The sequence below is a fragment of the Carcharodon carcharias genome, chromosome 7 (genome assembly GCF_017639515.1).
Source record: "Carcharodon carcharias isolate sCarCar2 chromosome 7, sCarCar2.pri, whole genome shotgun sequence".
Classification (NCBI taxonomy): Eukaryota; Metazoa; Chordata; class Chondrichthyes; order Lamniformes; family Lamnidae; genus Carcharodon; species Carcharodon carcharias.
In genome coordinates, this window is record NC_054473.1 from 193,112,762 (window position 1) to 193,136,822 (window position 24,061).

At 44.5% G+C, this 24,061-nt stretch overlaps 1 protein-coding gene across 1 annotated transcript in view; it reads right to left on the reverse strand.

Moving 5' to 3' along the window:
* Nucleotides 1–23,730, reverse strand: part of tat (tyrosine aminotransferase) — a 101,538-nt gene extending 77,808 nt beyond the window's left edge. Inside the window, exons 1-4 of the mRNA XM_041191718.1 lie at nt 23,627–23,730; nt 12,549–12,747; nt 11,952–12,171; nt 11,330–11,434 (exon numbers count right to left, since the gene is read on the reverse strand). Of these exons, the coding sequence (XP_041047652.1) occupies nt 11,330–11,434; nt 11,952–12,171; nt 12,549–12,747; nt 23,627–23,730 (628 nt within the window). The remainder of the gene's footprint in view (nt 1–11,329; nt 11,435–11,951; nt 12,172–12,548; nt 12,748–23,626) is intronic.
* Nucleotides 23,731–24,061: the final 331 nt, after the last annotated feature.

Below are 24,061 nucleotides of genomic sequence, written 5' to 3' on the forward strand. Positions count from 1 at the left end.
GTCCTGTGTTTTAACTTCACCAGGTTGACACCTCATTTTTAGGTATGCCTGGTGCTGCTCCTGGCATGCCCTCCTGCACTCTTCATTGAACGGGGTTGATTCCCTGGCTTGATGGTAATGGTAGAATGGGGGATATGCTGGGCCATGAGGTTACAGATTGTGTTCGAGTACAATTCTGCTGCTGCTGATGGCCCACAGCACCTCATGGATTCCCAGTCTTGAGTTGCTAGATCTGTTTTAAACCTATCCCATTTAGCATAGTGGTAGTGCCACACAACACAATGGAGGGTGTCCTCAATGTGAAGGCAAGACTTCATCTCCGCAATGACTGTGCAGTGGTCACTCCTACTGATATTGTCATGGACAGATGCATCTGTGGCAGGTAGATTGGTGAGGATGAGATCAAATATGTTTTTCCCTCTTGTTCGTTCCCACACTACCCGCTGCAGATCCAGTTTAGCAGCTATGTCCTTTAGGACGCGGCCAGCTCGGTCAGTAGTGGTTCTACTGAGCCACTCTTGGTGATGGATATTGAAGTCCCCCACCCAGAGTACATTCTGCACCCTTGCCACCCTCAGCGCTTCCTCCAAGTGATGTTCAACATGGACAAGCACTGATTCATCAGCTGAGGGAGGGCGGTACGTGGTAATCAGAAGGTTTCCTTGCCCATGTTTGACCTGATTCCATGAGACTTCACGGTGTCTGGAGTCGATGTTGAGGACTCCCTCCCGACTGTATACCTCTGTGCCTCCACCTCTGCTGAGCCTGTCCTGTCGGTGGGACAGGACATACCCTGGGTGGTGATGGTGGTGTCTGGGACATTATCTGTAAGGTATGATTCCATGAGGATGACTATGTCAGGCTGTTGCTTGTCTGGCCTGTGAGAGCTCTCCCAATTTCGGCACTAGCCCCCAAATGTTAGTAAGGAGGGCTTTGCAGGATTGACAGGGCTGTGATTGCTTTTGTCATTTCTGATGCCTGGGTCAATGCTGGGTGGTCTGACTGGTTTCATTCCTTTTTTGAGACTTTGTAGCAGTTTGATACAACTGAGTATCTTGCTAGGCCATTTCACAGAATCACAGAATCTTAAGACACAGAAGGAGGCTATTCGGCCCATCATGTCTGCACCGGCTCTCTAACTGAGCATTGTGACCTTGTGTTATTGCCCTGTCTTTTCACCATACTCCTGAACACTGTTTCTATTCAAATAATCTAATAATCATCTGAGGCCCTTTTGAATGCCTCGATTGAGCTTGCTTCCACCGCACTTCCAGGCATTGTTTGAAAGGGACCCATATCTCAGAGGGCATTTAAAAGTCAACCACATTATTGTGGGTCTGGAGTCACATGTAGGTCAGACCAGGTAAGGTTGACAATTTTCCTTCCCTAAAGGACATTAGTGAACCAGAGGGATTTTTACTACAAATGATGATAGTTTTCTTTAGGGAAGGAAATCTGCTGTTTATAAATAAGACATCACCCATTTAAGACACAGGTGAGCAGAAGTATTTTCTCTCAGATGGTCGTGATGGTGTCTGAGACATTGTCTGCAAGGTATGTGTGGTAAAGTGGAGTACCATGTACCTTTGAGAGAATGCAAGTGGACTCACCATGTGATAGTACTGACCAATCAATGTACAGTGCGGGCTACTGGTTAACTGTAAGTCTAGAGCTGGAGGTGGTTGTGAGAGAACACAAGGATTTAGTGCTCTGCCTTCTGTTGCAATAAACAATCACAGTTTGTTCTTACGTTGGTCTCTTTCCGTTATTGACAGCGAACATCAACTAACAAGTACATGAACTTGTGCAATTCGAGTTACTCATTAGTGAACTCATAGACTCAAGGCATAAAACTAGCAAGGAGGATGGGATATAGCAAAATAATGCACAAGACGGGTGAGCAAAATATTAGAAAGAGAATCTGCACTTGTGTTATAAAATAGACAGTGATCAGAGCAGAAAGCAGTGCTGCAGTTTTAAATTTGAAAAAAAAAGAGAAAAGAGAAAAACTGCAGAATCGTGAACACGAGGATCCTGACAAAACTCGAAAAAAGCACAAAACCCAGCACAGAAAAGCCAACAGCTGCAGAGACAGAGTTAAAAAAAAAAATCGGTGACTGCTCTTAAAGTGGCAATACATTTAAAGAAGTACATGCAAGAGAAATGGCCATGGACAGAAAATTATAAGAGACTCCAGAGAGAGGGCAATTCTGCAGAAGGCAAAACATGAATCAATCGACAGCAGTCAAGAAAGCCGCGGAAAGCCAAACACCTGAATTCGTCATTAACTGGGAAGCCATCAGAAGTGAAGTCCCCTTGCAGTCATTCATGATGCCACAGCTCGGGCCTGTCAATTCATTTAACCCTATTTCAGATGACCGGTCTCAGCATGTCGAATACCGAGTGTTCTTTTTTACCGCTAAAGACATCGCGGGGAGGAAGGAGGTAATTCTTTTGTCCGCATGCAGGAGCAAAATGTACAGGCTGATTCGCAGCCTCACGTCACCTAACACCCCCGACTCGAAGACTTTCGATGAGTTAATAAAAATTGTAAAAAACCACCTGAGACAAAAGCCATCAGTCACTATGCAGCGCTTCAAGTTCAATTCAAAGTATCGGCTTCCAAGGGAGACAATAGCTGACTATGTGGCCGTTTTAAAGGCATTAACTGGGCATTGTGAATTTGGAACATCCATTAGTGATATGTTGAGAGGCTGACTGATATGTGGGATTGTAGATGATACTATTCAAAGGCGTTTGCGAGCCGAAGTTAATCAAGACTTCATTAAGGCATTAGAATTAGCCACAGACATGGAGAGTGCTGTTAGAAATTTGGAAGCTACAAGAGATACACAAAATGGCAACCTCCATCTGGTGGGCGGGGCAGACTGGCAACAAAAGGTGCGAAAACATCGGGCCCCAGAGAAAGGCGGGAAACGCCCCCAATGTACAGATCAGTAAATAGCAGGAGTACCACAGTGAAAACCCACAGAACTAATGAGAGAAATGCATCCAGGCATCCAGTGGGCGATCGACAATTCAAACAAGTCGAATGCTTTTTCTGCCACTGCCATAGTCACATAAGTTGACTGCAGAGATAGGTTAAGACAGCATTTTAAAGGCAAAAGGAGAAATTGTGAAATGTGGCTCATGGAAGAACTAGGAGAAATAGAATCAGACATCCATCCATTATAAAACCTGAAATTGGTTTGAATTGAGCCAATCCAAGTAGTCATTATAGTCAATGGACAACCCGTTAAGATGGAAGGTGATACTGCAGCATCGATGTCCATCACTGGAGAACATACATTCAGATAATTGAATGAAGGAACCCATCCTCTAAGATTGGAAGTTTCGGACACTAAACTGTGAACATACACAGATGAAGAAATAAGACTGAAAGGGCTATGTCAAGTCTCAGTGACGTATGGAGTGCGATCTGAAAGGTTGCTCTTGATACTGGAGAGAGCCCCCCAGCTTAATAGGCCGCAACTGGCTAGAAAAGATTAAATTGAAATGGGCATAAGTTTTTCAAATTACAATGAAAAGCTTATAGGAATTGTTGCAAAGGTATGCTTCCATTTTCAACGATGAGTTAGGAAGGATTTGAGGGCTGCTGGCCAGAATTCATGTAGACCCAATCACAACCCCCAGAATTATAAGAGCCAGGCCAGTCCCTTATGCTCTATGGGACAAAGCTGAAACTGAACTGGATAGAGTGGAAAAATTGGGCATCCTACAACCAGTGCAATTTTCTGAGTGGGCGGCACCCGTTGAACCTGTACTGAAGCTGGACCAAAGCATGTGTTTATGCGGTGACTATGAGCTAACTGTCAATAAAATGGTCAAACTTAATAGACACCCAACACCTAAGATTGAGGAATTGTATTCAAATTTGGCAGGGGGCACCACATATCTGAAATTAGACATGAGCCATGCCTACCAGCAGGTAGAGTTGGAAAAGGACTCTGGGGAATTCATCACCATTAATATGCACCGAGGATTGTATCAATACACACGTCTACCCTTTGGGGTCTCCTCAGCATGTGCTATTTTCCACAGAACAATGGAAAACTTGCTCCAAGGATTGCCCCATGTTATCGTTGGTCATGGGACTAACTGACGATGAACACTTGGCAAACCTAGAAGAGGTTCGCACAATTGAGGATACATTTAAAATGAGAGAAGTGTCTGTTCCGAGCTAAGGAGGTAGTTTACTTGGGCCACAAGGTTGATGCGTAGGGCCTGCATCCTGTGGAAGAGAAAGTCCAGGCCATTCGCGAGGCACCTGCCCAGAGAAATACCATAGAGCTTAAGGCCTTCTTAGGCGTGGTAAACTACTATGGCCGATTCCTCCCAAACCTCTCTACTGTACTGGACCCATTGTATGGCCTGCTTAAGAAGAACCAGAAGTGGAGTTGACAAGGCCCCACACCAGGATGCCTTCCTGAAAGTGAAGCGATTGTTAAGATCGTCGGCCTCCACTTTGACCCAAGAAGGAATTAATTTTAACATGGGAGGCATCCCCTTATGGAATAGGGACTATCCTTTCACATCGGATGGCGGACGGCTCCGAATGACCCATTGGTTATACAGCTCACACACTCAGTGTCGCAGAGCGATAATATTCCCAGATTGAAAAAGAGGGCTTATCTATTGTGTTCAGCATCTGGAAGTTTCATCAATATCTCCACGGTTGCCATTTCCATATTATAACTGACCACAAACCCCTATTGAGATTATTTGGAGAAGATAAAGCGTTACCCCCTCTCGCATTGGCTCACACCTGGAAATGGGCACTAATATTAGCTGCCTACGAGCACAGTTTTCTTCACTGTTTGGGTAGTCAAATCGCACATGCCAACACACTAGGGCACCTTCCCCTGCCAGTTAATAACCCCTGGTCTTAGTGCTAAATTTTCTGGACTCCTCCCCTGTTCTGACCAGACAAATCCGTGAGTGGACAAGCCAAGTTGCTGTTAGGTTTGGAGGAAGGTGTGTTTTAGGCCAGAGAGGAGAGGCCAGCATGAGCAGTATAAAAGGGCGCAAGAAACAGAGGCCGAGACCGGTGAGGAGAGGCCAGTGAGAGCCGTATAAAAGGGCGCGAGAAACAGAGGCCGAGACCGGTGAGGAGAGGCGCACCCTCAGGACCTTCAGGCAGTGGATTTTGAAGTGACGTCACAATTCAAAAAGTGACCCGATACAGAGGAGGCAGCTGATTGGTAAGTAGGATCAGGTGAGCACTTCTACTTCTATACTAATTAAACTCCTGCAGTCCATTACCTTAAACAAAATAAGGTGAGGAATTTGAACAGTGGTGGGAGTGTTTGGAGTGGAATAAGGCCCCTCACATAGTTAATATTCTTTAAATGGAAGCTTAACCTAAAGGGAAGTAATGGCAGCAGAGTTCGCACCTGTGATATGCTCCTCCTGCACTATGTGGGAAGTCACAGACACTTCTAGTGTCCCTGGTGACCATATGTGCAGGAAGTGTGTCCAGCTACAGCTACTGGCTAACCGCGTTTCAGAGCTGGAGCTGCGGGTGGATTCACTGTGGAGCATCCGCGATGCTGAGATTGTCGTGGCAGCACATTCAGTGAGGTGGTCACACTGCAGGCAAAGACTGAGATGGCAGAAAGAGGATGGGTGACCACCAGGCAGAGCAGAGGAAGGCAGGCAGTGCAGGAGTCCCATGTGGCCGTCCCTTCTCTAACAGATATACCATTTTGGATACTGTTGGGGAGATGACTTCTCAGGGGAAAGCAGCAGGAACCAAGACCATGCCACCATGGGTGGTTCTGCTACACAAGAGGGGAGGAAGAAGAGTGGCAGGGCTAGAGTGATAGGGGATTCAATAGTAAGGGGAACAGACAGGCTTTACTGCGGCCACAAAAGAGACTCCAGGATGGTATGTTGCCTCCCTGGTGCCAGGGTCAAGGATGTCTCGGAGAGGTTGCAGGGCATTCTGAAGGGGGAGGGTGAACAGCCAGTGGCTGTGGCACATTTGGTACCAGTGACATAGATATAAAAAGGGATGAGGTCCTACAAGCTGAATATAGGGAGTTAGGATGTAAATTAAAAGATAGGACCTCAAAGTTAGTAATCTCAGGATTACTACCAGTGCCATGTGCTAGCGAGAGTAGAAATAACAGGATCAGATGAACATATGGCTGAAGAAATGATGTTGGGATGAGGGGTTCAGAATCCTGGGACATTGGGACCCGTTCTGGGAAAGGCAGGTCCAGTACAAACAGGGCAGGTTGCATCTGGGCAGGAACGGACCAATGTCCTCAGGGTGGGGGGTATTTGCTCGTGCTGTCGGGGAGGGTTTAAACAAGAATGGCAGGAGGATGGGAACCTGAGCAGGGAGACAGAGGAGGGAAAACAAGGATAGAAATGAAATATAGAAAAGTAAAAGCAAAAGTGGAAGGCAGAAAAAACAAGGGCGTTAAATGGGATCATAGTGCAAAATAAAGCTAAGATGACTAACAATGTTAAAAAATAAAACAGGAAAGGTGGCTCAAGCATGAATTACAAAAGAAATTAGAATTAATATTAGATCCAAAGAGAAAACATATAAAAGTGCCAGATAAAACAGCAAGCCTGAGGATTGGGAGCACTTTAGAATTCAGTAAAAGTGGACAAAAAGATTGATCAAGAAGGGGAAAATGGTGTATGAGAGTAAATTTGTAGGAAGCCTAAAAACTGACTGTAAAAGCTTCTATGTATATGAAGAGAAAAAGATTAGTGAAGACAAGCATAGGTCCCTTACAGTCAGAAACAGGGGAAATTATAATGGGGAACAACAAAATGACAGAAGAATTGAACATATATTTTGGTTCTGTCTTCACAAAAGAGAACACAAATAATTTCCCAGAAATGTTAGGGAACCAAGGGTCTAGTGAAAGGGAGGAATTGAAGAAAGTTAATATTAGTAAAAAAATGGTGCTAGAGAAATTAATGGGGTTAAAGGCTGAAAAATCCCCAGGGCCTGATAATCTACATCCCACAGTACAAAAGGAAGTGGCCCTGGAAATATTGGATGAATTGCTGGTTATCTTCCAAAATTCTATAGACTCTGGAGAAGATTGGAAGTTGGCAAATGTAGCCCCACTATTTAAAAAAGAAGGGAGAAGAAACAGAATTACAGACCAGTTAGCCTAACATCAGTAGTGTGGAAAATGCTAGAGTCTATTATAAAAGACGTGGTAACAGAACACTTGGAAAGCATTAAAGGGATTAGACAAAGTCAGCATGAGTTTATGAAAGGGAAATCATGCTTAACTAATCTACTGGAGTTTTTTGGAATGTAACTAGTAGAATAGATAAGGGAGAACCAGTGGATGTGGTGTATTTGGATTTCAAGAAGGCTTTTGAGAAGGTCTCACATAAGAGGCTAGTGGGCAAAATTAAAGCACATGGGATTGGGGATAATATACTGGCATGGATTGAGAATTGGTTGACAGACCGGAAACAGAGAGTGGGAATAAACAGGTCTTTTTCCAGATGGCAGGCGGTGATTAGTGGGGTACTGCAGGGATCAGCGCTTGGGCCCCAGCTATTCACAATATATATAAATGACTTGGATGAGGGAACTAAGTGCAATATTTTCAAGTTTGCTGATGACACAAAACTGAGCGGGGTTGTGAGTTGTGAGGAGGATGCAAGGAGGCTTCAGGGTGATTTAGACAAGTTGTGTGTGTGGGCAAACACATGGCAGATGCAGCATAACATGGATAAATGTGAAGTTATACGCTTGGGTGTAAAAAACAGAAAGGCAGAGTATTATTTAAATTATTTTGTTCGTATGTTTGTAAATGGTCTAGCAAGCTACTCAGCTGTATCAAACTGCTACAAAGTCTAATAAAAGGTATGAAATCGGATGGACCACCCGTCATCAACCCAGGCATTTTAAGGACAAAAGCCCTGTCAACGCTGCAATGTTCTCCTTATTAACATCTGGGACTTGTGCCAAAATTGGACGTACTACCCCACAGACTAGTCAAGCAACAGCCTGACATAGTCACCCTCAGGGAATCATACCTTACAGATAATGCCCCAGACACCACCATCACCATCCCTGGGTATGTCCTGTCCCACCAGCAAGACAGGCCCAGCAGAGGTGGAGGCACAGTGGTATACAGTCAGGAGAGAGTTGCCCTGGGAGTCCTCAACATCGACTCCGGATCACATGATGTCTCATGGCATTAGGTCAAAAATGGGCAAAAAGACATTCTGTTGATTACCACCTACTGTCTTCCCGAATGCTCTGTCTTCAGCTGATGAATCAGCACTTGCCCAAGTTGAACACCACTTTGAAGAAGAACTGAGTGTGGCAAGGGTGCAGAATGTACTCTGGGTGGGGGGCTTCAATGTCCATCACCATGAGTGACTCAGTAGCATCACCACTGACCGAGCTGGCTGAGTCCTAAAGGACATAGCTGCTAGACTGGGTCTGTGACAGGGGGGTGAGGAAACCAACAAGAGGGAAAAACATACTTAACCTCATTCTCACCAATCTAACTGTCGCAGATGCATTTGGACATGACAATATTGGTAGGAGTGACCACCACACAGTCCTTGTGGAAACAAAGCCCCATCTTCACATTGAGGATTCCCTCCATCACGTTGTGTGGCACTACCACTGTGCTAAATGGGATAGATTTCTAACGGATCTAGCAACTCAAAACTGGGCATCCATGAGGTGCTGTGGGCCATCAGCAGCAGCAGAATTGAATGCAGCCAGAACCTGTAACCTCATAACCTGGCATATCCCCCATTCTACCATTATCACCAAGCTAGGGGATCAACTCTGGTTCAATGATGAGTGCAGGAGCAGCACCAGGCATACCTAAAAATGGGGTGTTAACTTGGTGAAGCCACAGCACAGGACTGCTTGCATGCCAAACAGCATACGAGGCATAAAATGGACAGAACTAAATATCCCACAATCAACGGATCAGATCTAAGCTCTGCAGTCCTACCACATCCAGTCATGAATGGCGGTGAACAATTGAACAACTCACTGGAGGAGGAGGCTCCACAAATATCCCCATCCTCAATGATAGAGGAGCCCAGCACATCTGTGCAAAAGGTAAGGCTGAAGCATTTGCAACAATCTTCAGCCAGAAGTGCCGAGCAGATGATCCATCTCAGCCTCCTCCCGAGGTCCCCAGCACCACAGATGCCAGTCTTCAGCCAATTCGATTCACTCCATGTGATATCAAGAAACGGCTGAAGGCACTGGATACTGCAAAGACGATGGGCATTGACAATATTCTCTCAATATTACTGAAGACTTGTGCTCCAGAACTAGCCACTCTCGTAGCCAAGCTGTTCCAGTTCAGCTACAACACTGGCATCTGCCCAGGAATGTGGAAAATTGCCCCAGAATGTTCTGTACACAAAATGCAGGACAAATCCAACCTGGCCAATTACTCTTCCATCAGTCTACTCTCGATCATCAGTTTGGGTTCCAGCAGAGTCACCCCATTCCAGGCTTGGTCCAAACAAGAACAAAACTGCTGCACTCAAGGATTGAGGGTGTCTGCCCTTGACATCAAGACAGCATTTGACAAAGTGTGACATCAAGGAGCCACATCAAGGATGATTGCACAGTGTTCAGCACCACATTCGCAGATAGATGGGAACACACCACCTGGGAGTTCCCCTCTAAGCCACTCACCAACCTGACTTGGAAATATATCACCGTTCCTTCACTGTCACTGGGTCAAAATCCTGGAACTCCCTCCCTAACAGCACTGTGGATGTATCTGCACCACATGGACTGCAGTGGTTTGTATGTATGTAAGGCAGCTCACCACCACCTTCTCTAGGACAATTAGGGATGGGCTATAAATGTTGGCCTAGTCAGTGACGGTTACATTCCATTAATGAATTTTTTAAAAATCATGGCATAATTACTGAGACCAACTTTAATTTCCAGATTTGTATTAATCAATTGAATTTTAAATTCCACCATCTGACATGATGGGATTTGAACTTGTGTTCCCAGAGCATTAGTCTGAACTTTTGGATGAATTGACCAGTGACATTACCACTACATCACCATAATATGAAAGCTACTGTACTTTCCGGTGAAGTTGCTGAGAGGCAGCATATAGATTAGAAATAGGAAGGGACCAAGGAAAGATCCTTGGGCGACACCAGAGGTAATGGTGCAGCAGCAGGAAGAGAAGCCATCGCAAGTGATATTCTGTCTACAATTAGATAAATTAGAATGGAACCAGATGAGTAGTTTCACTCAGATGGACGACAGTGGAGAGATGTTGGTGGATGATGGTGTGGTCAATTATGTTAAAGGCTGGAAACAAGTCATGAAGGGGTAGGTAGGATATTTAATCTTTCTTACAGTCACATAGGTTGTCATTTGTGATTTTGATAAGAGCCTTTCCAGTCCTGTGGCAGGGCAGAAATCTGATTGGAGGGATTAAACAGGGAGCTCTGGAATGGATAAGCAAGGATTTGAGAGGTGAACATACTCAAGGACTTTAGAGTGGAAAGGGATTTTGGAAATAGGATGGCAGTTTGCATGGACATTCAGGTTAAGGATAGATTTTGAGGAGAGAGGTGATGATGACTTAAAGAAGAACAACTGCTGAAGACACAGAACCATTAAGGATATTGTTAACATGGGAACCAGGAGTGGAAGCTGTGTGGTCAGCAGTTTAATGGGAATAGGATCGAGGGAACAGGAGGTGGGTCTCATGGACAAGAGAAGCTCAGAGAGGGCATGAGAGAAGGTGGGAGAGTAACTGGAGAAAGACTTGAGTTCAGGGTTAGAGCAGGGATTAATTTTAGAGGAAGTTTGGCCTGGTGGACTAGTGGGAGGGAGGGAAATGGCAAAGGCAGCTTCATTTTAGTGACAAAGACCAGGAGCTCCTCGCATTTATTGGTGGAGGTGAGGGTGAGAGAGGATCAAGACTGCAGTCGGGAAAAGAAGACGTGTTATCTTTGCATTCCAGTATGATTCTATAATAGTGAGCCGTTTTAGCGGGCAAGAGCAGGGCTCAGTCCTGTTTGGGTAGTGGCTAAACAAGTTCTCTGCATTATCCTTTCAAGTCTGCATCACTTGAATTTAAGGGAGTGGAGATGAGGGCCTGACAAGGGGAATGGCTGGGGGAAAGAGACTAATGGTTTTATTGTATAACAAAACATCAAAGGAGGGGAAACGGTGGCTTTGAGTCATTTGTTGAAATTAGCCCTCATAAGATTTGGAAATATTCTAAATTGACTTTGATGAAGCTTAAAATTTGGAAATAGTTTAGTCCAAATGTCAGCACTCTCTGTAAAGATTCTAAATCAGTACCTATGGATGATGCATAGCCGTTGAATCTGCCGGAATCCACTGCATTTTTCATGGCTTGTAAAACCTTGTCATCAGTCGGAAGGTTTCCGAACACGGTGGGGTCACCTTTAATAAAATGACAGTCAGGTTATTAAATGCTGATTAATCAATCCCCTGCTCAAACTCACCCCATTCCCAGCGCCGATAAATCTCACTGTGAAATCACTGAAACACGTGGTTCAACAGCTTCGGGGAGGAGACTCGTGTCCCAGTGGCCACGATCTGTCCACTTCTCCCGTCCCCTCACCTATAACTCAATCCCAGGGCTTTTTCTACTTTTGACAAGTTTCTCTAATAGATTCGAAGCTAAGTTACAGTGTTTTCTATTGTTGATTATGTTGAATATTTGAAACGTGTATTGTCTTCGACACCGGTTTATATTATATTATATTATTACTGTAGTTTATTCCCAATGTACCCGGAATCCCGCCCTGTTCGCTTGAAAAATGAATCAATAGGTGCAAAATCTGCCAGAATTTGAAAGCTCTGAAAGGTGATTCGATAGCCAAGAATTGTGTGGGCCGAATGCTGTGTTTTTAACATGATTAAGTATAAAACGAGATGATTTCAGCGCATCTCTTACCGATAGACAGGGAGATCATGGCCTTATCCGGGTTCGGCTCGATCCTCATGTTGTCCACGATGGCGCGGATCGGGTTGAATGTGCGTTTGGACATTTCAGAGGCGCGGACATTCCACTTGGTGCGTTTGGATTTTAATCTTTCAGAATAAGTGAAAGTGCTTCCGTTCAAGATGGAATCGAGGATCAGAAAGTTCTCGCTGGCCATTTCGCTGGAAAATAACTAGGGAAACATAACAGATCAGAAATAAATGGAGGAACAGAAGTAGAATGAAGGGAAGGGGAAAAAGATAGATGGAGAAGGTGAAGGGATGCAGGGAAGAAGAGGTGTGAGAGGAGGCTAGATTTGATGTGGTGGGATTTCTGTAACTCGAAGAATAAAGTCTCTCTCATTCACCTGACTAAGCTGCGGCCCTTTAAAAAATCTACACTTGCCAAACTTGAACGGTACAAACTATTCCAATTGTAACAATCAGTGTAAGTGTTAAACCGAATATTAGTTATAATAAAATGAATTCGTTAGGATTAATATTTTGTTTCAAAACAAAAAAAACCCAATGAAGACCATTTGATGAATGGTTCGGTGCTGGAGTCGGATACCTGCCGCTGGGAGAAGGTTTGGAAGATGTCCGGATTCTGCTGTCTCGATGAAGTGAAGTGGAGAGTAGGGTGCGCGCTGGCCTCTAAAAGCTGGGCTGCTGGGGGGCGGCGAGTGGGGCTATTAGGCCATTGGATCGGCTGGTGGGCTGTGTCCGGCCACCGACCCCGAGCCTCACTTTCCCCAGTGACGTTCGACAGACTGAACAAGAACAAGGACAGAAAACAAACCAGAATTACTCAATAACAGTAAACACTAACCAAATCATATACATTGAGTGCAGGAGGTCCCCGCTTTTTGAACCATATGTCTGAGATCGAGGAAAGTGACCCGTCTCAGCGATTTTGGTTTTTAGATTTTGATGTCAGTTGTTTATCAGCTTAAGTCCATGAGAAAGTCTTGTGGTCTACAGTCTTTCAACTTCCATAATCTAAAGGGGGTTCAGGAGCAGGAGGAGGCCATTCGGCCCTTCGAGCCTGCTCTGTCATTCATTATGATCATGGCTGATCATCCAACTCAATAGCCTGCTCCCACTTTCTCCTCATATCCTTTGATCCCTTTCGCCCCAAGTGCTATATCTAACTCCTTGAAAACCTACAATGTTTTGGCCTCAACTACTTTCTGTGGTAGCGAATTCCACAGGCTCACCACTCTCTTGGTGAAGAAATTTCTCCTCATCTCAGTCCTAAATGGTCTACCCCGTATCCTCAGACTGTGACCTCTGGTTCTGGACTCCCTCACCAACAGGAACATCCTGCATCTACCCTGTCTAGTCCTGTTAGAATATTATAGGTTTCTATGAGATCCCCCCCTCATTCTTCTGAACTCCAGTGAAAATAATTCTAACCGACTCAATCTCTCTTCATAAGTCAGTCCCGCCATCCCAGGAGTCAGTCGGGTAAACCTTTGCTGCACTCCCTCTATAGCAAGTACATCCTTCCTTAGTTAAGGAGACCAAAACTGCACACAATATCCCAGGTGTGGTCTCACCAAGGCCCTGTACAATTGCAGCAAGACTTCCCTGTTCCTGTACTCAAATCCTCTCGCTATGAAGGCCAACATACCATTTGCCTTCTTTACCGCCTGCTGCACCTGCATGCTTACCTTCAGCAACTGGTGTACAAGGACACCCAGGTCTCATTGCACATTCCCCTTAACTTAAAACCATTCAGATAATAATCTGCCCTCCTGTTTTTGCTACCAAAGTGGATAACGTCACATTTATTCACATTATACTGCATTTGCCATGCATTTGCCCACTCACTCAGCTTGTCTAAATCACATTGAAGCATCTCTGCATCCTCCTCACAGCTCACCCTCCCACCCAGCTTTGTGTCATCTGCAAATTTGGAGATATTACATTTAGTTGCCTCATCTAAATCATTAATATATATTGTGAATAGCTGGGGTCCCAGCACCGATCCCTGCGGTACCCCACTAGTCACTGCCTGCCATTCGGAAAAAGACCTGTTTATTCCTACTCTTTGTTTCCTGTCTGCCAACCAATTTTCTATCCATCTCATTACACTACCCCCAATCACATGTGCTTCAATTTTGCATGCCAATCTCTTAAGTGGGACTTTGTCGAAAGCCTTCTGAAAGTCCAAATAAATCATATCCACTGGCTCCCCCTCATCAATTCTACTAGTTACATACTCGAAAAATTCCAATAGATTTGTCAAGTATGATTTCCCTTTCGTAAATCCATGCTGACTCTGTCTGATTCTGCCACTGTTTTCCAAATGCTCAGCTATTAAATCTTTTATAATGGGCTCTAGAATTTTCCCCTCTACTGACGTCAGGCTGACTGGTCTATAATTCCTTGTTTTCTCTCTACCTTCCTTTTTAAATAGTGGGGTTACATTAGCTACCTTCCGATCTGTAGGAACTGATCCAGAGTCTATAAAATTTCGGAAGATGACCACCAATGCATCCACTATTTCTAGGGCCACTTCCTTAAGTACTCTGGGATGTAGATTATCAGGCCCTGGGGATTTATCGGTCTTCAATCCCATCAATTTCCCCAACATGATTTCCCTACTAATACTGATTTCTTTCAGTTCCTCCCTCTCACTAAGCCCTGTGTTCCCCAACATTTCTGGTATGTTATTTGTGTCCTCCTTTGTGAAGACAGAACCAAAAGTATGTATTTAGTTGGTCATCCATTTCTTTGTTCCCCTTCATAAATTCCCCTGTTTCTGATTGTAAGGGACCTACATTTGTCGTCGCCAAACTTTTTCTTTTCACATACTTATAGAAACTTTTACAGTCAGTTTTTATGTTCCCTGCAAGCTTACTCTCGTACTCTATTTTCCTCTTCTTAATCAATCCCTTGATCCTCCTTTGCTGAATTCTAAATTGCTCCTAATCCTCCGGTCTGTTGTTTTTTCTGGCCAATTTGTATGCCTTTTCCTTGGATCTAATACTACCTCTAATTTCCCTTGTAAGCCATAGTTTGGCCACCTTTCCTGTTTTACTTTTGCGCCAGACAGGAATAAACAATTGTTGCAGTTCACCCATGCGCTCTTTGAATGTTTGTCATTGCCTATCCACCATCGTCCCTTTAAGTAACGTTTCCCAATCCATCATAGCCAACTCGTGTCTCATACCATCATAGTTTCCTTTATTAAGATTCAGGACCCTAGTCTCAGAATCAACTACGTCACTCTCCAAAACAAAAACAGAATTACCTGGAAAAACTCAGCAGGTCTGGCAGCATCGGCGGAGAAGAAAAGAGTTGACGTTTCGAGTCCTCATGACCCTTCGACAGAACTAGGCGAATCCCAGGAAGGGGTGAAATATAAGCTGGTTTAAGGTGGAGGGAGGGGGGGAGTGGGCTTGGGTGGGGGGAGAGAAGTGGAGGGGGGTGGATTGGTTGTAGGCAAAAGCAGTGATAGAAGCAGATCATCAAAAGATGTCACAGACAGCAAAACAAAAGAACAAAAATAAAAACAAAAAAACTGCGGACGCTGGAAATCCAAAACAAAAACAGAATTACCTGGAAAAACTCAGCAGGTCTGGCAGCATTGGCGGAGAAGAAAAGAGTTGACGTTTCGAGTCCTCATGACCCTTCGACAGAACGGTTCTGTCGAAGGGTCCTGAGGACTCGAAACATCAACTCTTTTCTTCTCCGCCGATGCTGCCAGACCTGCTGAGTTTTTCCAGGTAATTCTGTTTTTGTTTTAAAACAAAAGAACACATAGGTGTCGAAGTTGGTGATATTATCTAAACGAATGTGCTAATTAAGAATGCTTGGTAGGGCACTCAAGGTATGGCTCTAGTGGGGGTGGGGGGAGCATAAAAGATTTAAAAATATTTTAAAATAATGGAAATAGGTGGGAAAAAGAAAAATCTATATAATTTATTGGAAAAAACAAAAGGAAGGGGGAAGAAACAGAAAGGGGGTGGGGATGGAGGGGGGAGGTCAAGACCTAAAGTTGTTGAATTCAATATTCAGTCCGGAAAGCTGTAAGTGCCTAGTTGGAAGATGAGGTGTTGTTCCTCCAGTTTGCGTTGGGCTTCACTGGAACAATGCAGCAAGCCAAGGACAGACATGTGGGCAAGAGAGCAGGGTGGAGTGTTGAAATGGCAAGCGACAGGGAGGTTTGGGTCATTCTTGCGGACAGACCGCAGGTGTGCTGCAAAGCGGTCGCCCAGTTTACGTTTGGTCTCTCCAATGTAGAGGAGACCACATTGGGAGCAACGAATGCAGTAGACTAAGTTGGGAGAAATGCAAGTGAAATGTTGCTTCACTTGAAAGGAGTGTTTGGGCCCTTGGACGGTGAGGAGAGTGGAAGTGAAGGGGCAGGTGTTACATCTTTTGCGTGGGCATGGGGTGGTGCCATAGGTGGTGGTTGGGGAATAGGGGGTGATGGATGAGTGGACCAGGGTGTCCCAGAGGGAATGATCCATATGGAATGCCGACAGGAGGGGTGAAGGGAAGATGTGTTTGGTGGTGGCATCATGCTGGAGTTGGCGGAAATGGCGGAGGATGATCCTTTGAATGCAGAGGCTGGTGGGGTGATAAGTGAGGACAAGGGGGACCCTATCATGTTTCTGGGAGGGAGGAGAAGGCATGAGGGTGGATGCGCGGGAGATGGGCCGGACACGGTTGAGGGCCCTGTCGACGACCGTGGGTGGAAAACCTCGGTTAAGGAAGAAGGAGGACATGTCAGAGGAACTGTTTTTGAAGGTAGCATCATTGGAACAGATGCGACGGAGGCGAAGGAACTGAGAGAATGGGATGGAGTCCTTACAGGAAGCGGGGTGTGAGGAGCTGTAGTCAAAGTAGCTGTGGGAGTCGGTAGGCTTGTAATGGATATTGGTGGACAGTCTATCACCAGAGATTGAGACTGCGAGGTCAAGGAAGGGAAGGGACGTGTCAGAGATGGACCACGTGAAAATGATGGAGGGGTGGAGATTGGAAGCAAAATTAATAAATTTTTCCAAGTCCTGACGAGAGCATGAAGCGGCACCGAAGTAATCATCGATGTACCGGAGAAAGAGTTGTGGAAGGGGGCCGGAGTAGGACTGGAACAAGGAATGTTCCACATACCCCATAAAGAGACAGGCATGGCTGGGGCCCATGTGGATACCCATAGCCACACCTTTTATTTGGAGGAAGTGAGAGGAGTTGAAGGAGAAATTGTTCAGTGTGAGAACAGTGTGAGACACCTTACGTCACATCAACAATTTCCAGTTCCCTGGCCCCAACCGCTTCCTCTTCACCATGGACGTCCAATCCCTCTACACCTCCATCCCCCAACAGGATGATCTGAGGGCCCTTAGCTTCTTCCTCGAACAGAGGCCCGAACAATCCCCATCCACCACTACTCTCCTCCGTCTGGCTGAACTTGTTCTCACGCTGAACAATTTCTCCTTCAACTCCTCTCACTTCCTCCAAATAAAAGGTGTGGCTATGGGTACCCACATGGCCCCCATGGGCCTGTCTCTTTATGGGGTATGTGGAACATTCCTTGTTCCAGTCCTAATCCGGCCCCCTTCCACAACTCTTTCTCCGGTACATCGATGATTACTTCGGTGCTGCTTCGTGCTCTCGTCGGGACTTGGAAAAATTTATTAATTTTGCTTCCAATCTCCACCCCTCCATCATTTTCACATGGTCCATCTCTGACACTTCCCTTCCCTTCCTTGACCTCGCAGTCTCAATCTCTGGTGATAGACTGTCCACCAATATCCATTACAAGCCTACCGGCTCCCACAGCTACCTTGACTACAGTTCCTCACACCCCTCTTCCTGTAAGGGCTCCATCCCATTCTCTCAGTTCCTTCACCTCCGTCGCATCTGTTCCGATGATGCTACCTTCAAAAACAGTTCCTCTGACATGAACTCCTTCTTCCTTAACCGAGGTTTTCCACCCACGGTCGTCGACAGGGCCCTCAACTGTGTCCAGCCCATCTCCTGCGCATCTGCCCTCACACCTTCTCCTCCCTCCCAGAAACATGATAGGGTCCCCCTTGTCCTCACTTATTACCCCACCAGCCTCTGCATTCAAAGGATCATCCTCCGCCATTTCCGCCAACTCCAGCATGATGCCACTACCAAACACATCTTCCCTTCACCCCCACTGTTGGCATTCCGTAGGGATTGTTCCCTCCGGGACACCCTGGTCCACTCCTCCATCACCCCCTACTCCCCAACCCCCACCTACGGCACCACCCCATGCCCACGCAAAAGATGTAACACCTGCCCCTTCACTTCCACTCTCCTCACCGTCCAAGGGCCCAAACACTCCTTTCAAGTGAAGCAACATTTCACTTGTATTTCCCCCAACTTAGTCTACTGCATCCGTTGCTCCCAATGTGGTCTCCTCTACATTGGAGAGACCAAACGTAAACTGGGTGACCGCTTTGCAGAACACCTGCGATCTGTCCGCAAGAGTGACCCAAACCTCCCTGTCGCTTGCCATTTCAACACTCCACCCTGCTCTCTTGCCCACATGTCTGTCCTTGGCTTGCTGCATTGTTCCAGTGAAGCCCAACACAAACTGGAGGAACAACACCTCATCTTCCAACTAGGCACTTTACAGCCTTCCGGACTGAATATTGAATTCAACAACTTTAGGTCTTGACCTTCCCCCTCCATCCCTATCCCCTTTCTGTTTCTTCCCCCTTCCTTTTGTTTTTTTCCAATAAATTATATAGATTTTTCTTTTTCCCACCTATTTCCATTATTTTAAAATATTTTTAAATCTTTTATGCTCCCCCCACCCCCATTAGAGCTATACCTTGAGTGCCCTACCATCCATTCTTAATTAGCACATTCGTTTAGATAATATCACCAACTTCGACACCTATGTGTTCTTTTGTTTTGCTGGCTGTGACATCTTTTGATGATCTGCTTCTATCACTGCTTTTGCCTACAACCACACCACCCCCCTCCACTTCTCTCCCCCCACCCAACCCCACCCCCCCACCACCTTAAACCAGCTGATATTTCACCCCTTCCTGGGATTCACCTAGTTCTGTCGAAGGGTCGTGAGGACTCGAAACGTCAACTCTTTTCTTCTCCGCCAATGCTGCCAGACCTGCTGAGTTTTTCCAGGTAATTCTGTTTTTGTTTTGGATTTCCAGCATCCGCAGTTTTTTGTTTTTTGTCTTTTACGTCACTCTCCATGTTGATGAAGAATTCTATCATATTATGGCTGCTCATTCCCAAGGGGCCTCGCACAACTAGATTGCCAATTATTCCTTTCTCATTACACAATACCCTGTCTAGGATGGCCTGTTCTCTAGTTGGTTCCTCAACATATTGCTCCAGAAAAACATCCCATATACACTCCAGGAATTCCTCCTCTATGATATTGTTACTAATTTGATTTGCCCAATCTATATGCAGATTAAAGTCACCCATAATTACAGATGTTCTTTTATTGCATGCGTCTCTAATTTCCCATTTAATACCATTCCCAACATCACCACTACAGTTTGGGGGTCTATATACAACCCCAACTAATGTGTTTCTCAACTCTACCCATACAGATTCCACATTGTCAGAGCTAATATCTTTCCTCACCATTGCGTTAATTTTGTCTTTAACCAGCAATGCAACTCCACCGCCTTTTCCTTTTTGTCTGTCCTTCCTAAATACTGAATACCCCTGGATGTTCAGTTCCCATCCCTGGTCACCCTGCAGCCATGTCTCTGTAATCCCAACTATATCATACCTGTTTACATCTATTAGCGTGGTTAATTCATCCACTTTATTGCGAATGCTCCTCACGTTAAGGTACAAAGCCTTAAGGCTTGTCTTTTTAACATTACTTGTCCCATTCCCACTATTTTTCACTGAGGCCCTGTTTGATTCTTGTCCTTGATTTCTCTGCCTATCACTTTTCTTATTCCCTGTTCTGTCTTTTGTTCTTGTCCTTGATTCCTCTTTCTCTGACTTCTTGCATAGGCTCCCATCCCCCTGCCATTTTAGTTTAAACCCTCCCCAACCACTCTAGCAAATATTCCCCCTAGGACATCAGTCTCAGTCCTGCCCAGGTGTAACCCGTCTGGTTTGTACTGATCCCACCTTCCCCAGAACCAGTCCCAATGTCCCAGGAATCTGAAAACCTCCCCCTCACACCATCTCGTCAGCCATGTATTCATCCGATATATCCTACTATTTCTACTCTAACAAATGGCACTGGTAGTAATCCTGAGATCACTAGCTTTTATGTCCTACTTTTCAACTTACTTCCTAACTCCCTATATTTTGCTTTTAGGACCTCATCCCTTTTTTATAACCTATGTTGTTTATACCAATGTGTACCATGACGACTGGCTGTTCACCCTCCCCCTTCAGAATGTCCTGTAGCTGCTCTGAGACATCCTTGACCCTCGCACCAGGAAGGCAACATACCTTCCTGGAGTCTTGTTTACGGCCACAGAAATGCTTACCTATTCCCCTTACAATTAAATCCTCTATAACTATTGTATTCCCACATTTTTTATTCCTCCCCTGTGCAGCAGAGCCAACCACGGTGCTATAAATTTGGCTGTTGCTGCTTTCCCCTGAGAGGACATTTGCCTCAACAGTTTCCAAAGTGGTATATCTGTTTTGCAGGGGAATAGCCACAGGAAATTCCTGCACTGCCTTCCTAGTCCTCTTGCTCTGTCTGGTGGTCACCCATTCCCTTCCTGCCTGTGGACTCTTAGCCTGCGGTGTATATGTGCACAAGCCGTTGAAGGTAACAGCTCAGGTTGAGAGGGCTGTTAATAAGGCATATAGCGTCCAAGGCTTTATTAATAGGGGCATAGAGTACAAAAGGTGGACATACAAACATACAAATCAGCAACAAGAGTAGGCCATTCAGCCCCTTGAGTCTGTTCTGCCGTTTGATAAGATCATGGCTGATCTGATTGTGGCCTATACTTTCCTGTCTTCCCTCTATACCCTTTGACTCCCTTGTCAATCAAGAGTCTATCTAACTCAGCCTTAAAATATTCCTCACCCTCCACAACTCTCTAGGGAACAGAATTCCACAGACTACCCTCTGAGAGAAAAACAAATCTTCTCATACCCATCCTAAATGGGAGACCCCCTTATTTTTAAACTGCGTCCCATAGTTCTAGTCTCTCTCACAAGGCGAAACATACTCTCAGCATCCACCTTGTCAAAGTCCCCTCAGGATCTTATACATTTCAATAAAATCACCCCTCAATCTTTGAAACTCCTAGGGGTACAGGCCCAGCCAGCCCAGCCTTTCCTCACAGGATAAACCCTTCATCTCAGAAATCAGTCGAGTAAACCTTCTCTGAACTGCTTTTAATGCAAGTATATCCTCTCTTAAGGAGACCAAAACTGTACACAGTACTCCAGATGTGGTCTCACAATGCCCTGTACAACTGTAGCAAAACTTCCATGCTTTTATATTCTATTCCCCTTGCAATAAATGACAACATTCCATTTGCCTTCCTAATCACTTGCTGTACCTACATACTAACTTTTTGTGATTCATGTACCAGGACACCCAGATCCCTCTGTACTGCAGAGTTCTCCATTTAAATAATACACTGATGTTCTATTCCTCCTGCCAAAGTGGAGAAGTGCATTTTCCCACTGACAACCCATCTGCCAGATTTTGCCCACTCAATTTACCTATCTATATCTCTTAACAGACTCCTTAGGTCCTCTTCACAACTTACTCTCCTACCTATTTTTGTGTCATCAGCAAATTTAACTATCATTTGGTCCCTTCATCCAACTTATTGATATAGATTGTAAATAGTTGAGGCCCCAGAGTGACACTTCACTCATTACATCTTGCCAACTCAAAAATGACCCGTTAATGCCTACTCTCTGATTAACGAACAAATCCTCTATCCATGTTGATAAATTACACCTACACCATGAGTTCTTATTTTGTGTAGTAATTTTTGATGTAGCACCTTATAAAATGCCTTCTGGAAATCCAAGTACACCACATTTACATGTTCCTCTTTATCCATGTCACTAGTTTCTTCTTCCAAGAACTCTAGTAAATTAGTCAAACACAATTTGCCTTTAACAAAAACATGTTGACTCTGATTGCATCAAGATTTTCTAGATGCCCTGCAATTACCTTTTTAAGAATAGATTCCAGATTTTTTCCTATGACAGATGTTAAGATAACTGGCTCCGCTTTCTGTCTCCCTCCTTTCTTGCATATAGGAATTACATGCACTATTTTCCAATCTGATGGGACCTTGCCAGAGTCTTGGGAATTTTGGAAAATTAAAACCAATATATCCACTATCTCAGCAGCCTCTTCTTTTAAGACCATAGGATGAAGCTCATCAGGACCTGGGGATTTGTCAGCTTTTAATTCTAATAATTTTCTCAGTATCCTTTCCCTGGTGGTTGTAATTGTTTTCCATTCCTCCCTCTTGTTCACCTCTTGATTTGCAATTATTTCTGGGATGCTATTTGTATCTTCTACCATGAAGAGAGATGCAAATGATCTGTTCAATTCATCCACCATTTCCTTATTTCTCATTATTAATCCCCTAGACTCACTCTCTAAAGGACCAAGGCTCACTCTAGTTACTCTTTTCCTTTTTAAATACCTGTAGAAACTCTTACTATCTGTTTTTATATTTCTAGCTAGCTATCTCTCATACTTCAATTTCTCCCTCATTAATTTTTTAGTCATACTTTGCTGTTTTTTATATTCAGTCCAATTTCTGACCAGCTACTAATCTTCACAGAATTGTATGCTTTTTCTTTCAATTTGACACTATCTTTAACTTCCTTCATTAGCCACAGATGATACATCCTTCCCCTAGAGTATTTCTCACTGGAGTGTTTCTTTGCTGAGTGTTATAACTATCTCCCTAAATGGCTGCTACTGCATCTCTACTGACTTATCCCTTAACCTAATTTCCCAGTTCACTCTAGTCAGCTCTGTCCCCATACACTTATAATTGCCTTTATTTAAGTTTAAAACACTAGTCTTAGACCCAGAATTCTCTCCTTTAAACCAAATGCAAAATTCAATCATTATATGATCACTGCTACCTACAGGCGCCTTTACTATGAAGTCATTAATTAATCCTATCTCATTGAAACATTACCAGGTCTAGAAGTTCTGTCGAAGGGTCATGAGGACTCGAAACGTCAACTCTTTTCTTCTCCGCCGATGCTGTCAGACCTGCTGAGTTTTTCCAGGTAATTCTGTTTTTGTTTTAGAATAGTCTCTGTTTGGCTCTAGAATGTGCTGCTCTAAGAAATGGTCCAGAAAACACTCAATGAACTCATCTGCTAGGCTCTTTTGACAATCTGATTTGTCCAACATGTAGATTAAAATCACCCATGATTATCGCAATCTCACAAGCCCCCATTATTTATTTTTGTATGCCCATCTGACAGTGTAGTTATGGTTGTGGGGGGAGGGGGGGGGAGGTGGCTATTAACTACTCCTACAAGTGATTTTTTTAACCTTTGCTATTTCTTATCTCTACCCAAACTGATTCTACATCTTCATCTTTAGAACTAAGGTCATCCCTCACTATTGTACTAATGTTATCCTTAATTAACAGAGCTACCTCACCACCTTTTCCGAGCTTCCTTCCCTTCCAAAAAGGCAAGTACCCTTGAATAGTCAGGTCCCAGCCTTTGTTATCTTGCAGCCATGTTGCTGTAGTGGCTATCAGGTTATGTATATTTATTTCTCTTTGAGCTGACAATTTATCCATTTTATTACAAATTCAATGCATATTCAGATATAGAGCCTTTAGTTCTGTCTTTTTAGTATTTTTGCAACCTCTATCCTTATCTGCTGATGCACTTTTCAGTTTGTATGCTCTGTTCCTTCCTATCACACTCTGATTCAAAAGGCTTCCCAGGACAGTAGTTTGTAACTCTGATAATAGATTTGTGAAGGGTAGGTCACGAGTGACTTAACCCAGTTGAATTTTTTGATGAGGTCACAAACAGTTTGAGCAAGGGAGGGTCTAAGGATGGACTTCTGAGGGACATTTGATACAGTTCTGCATGATAGGGGCCTGGGCCTCTGGGTTACTGGTC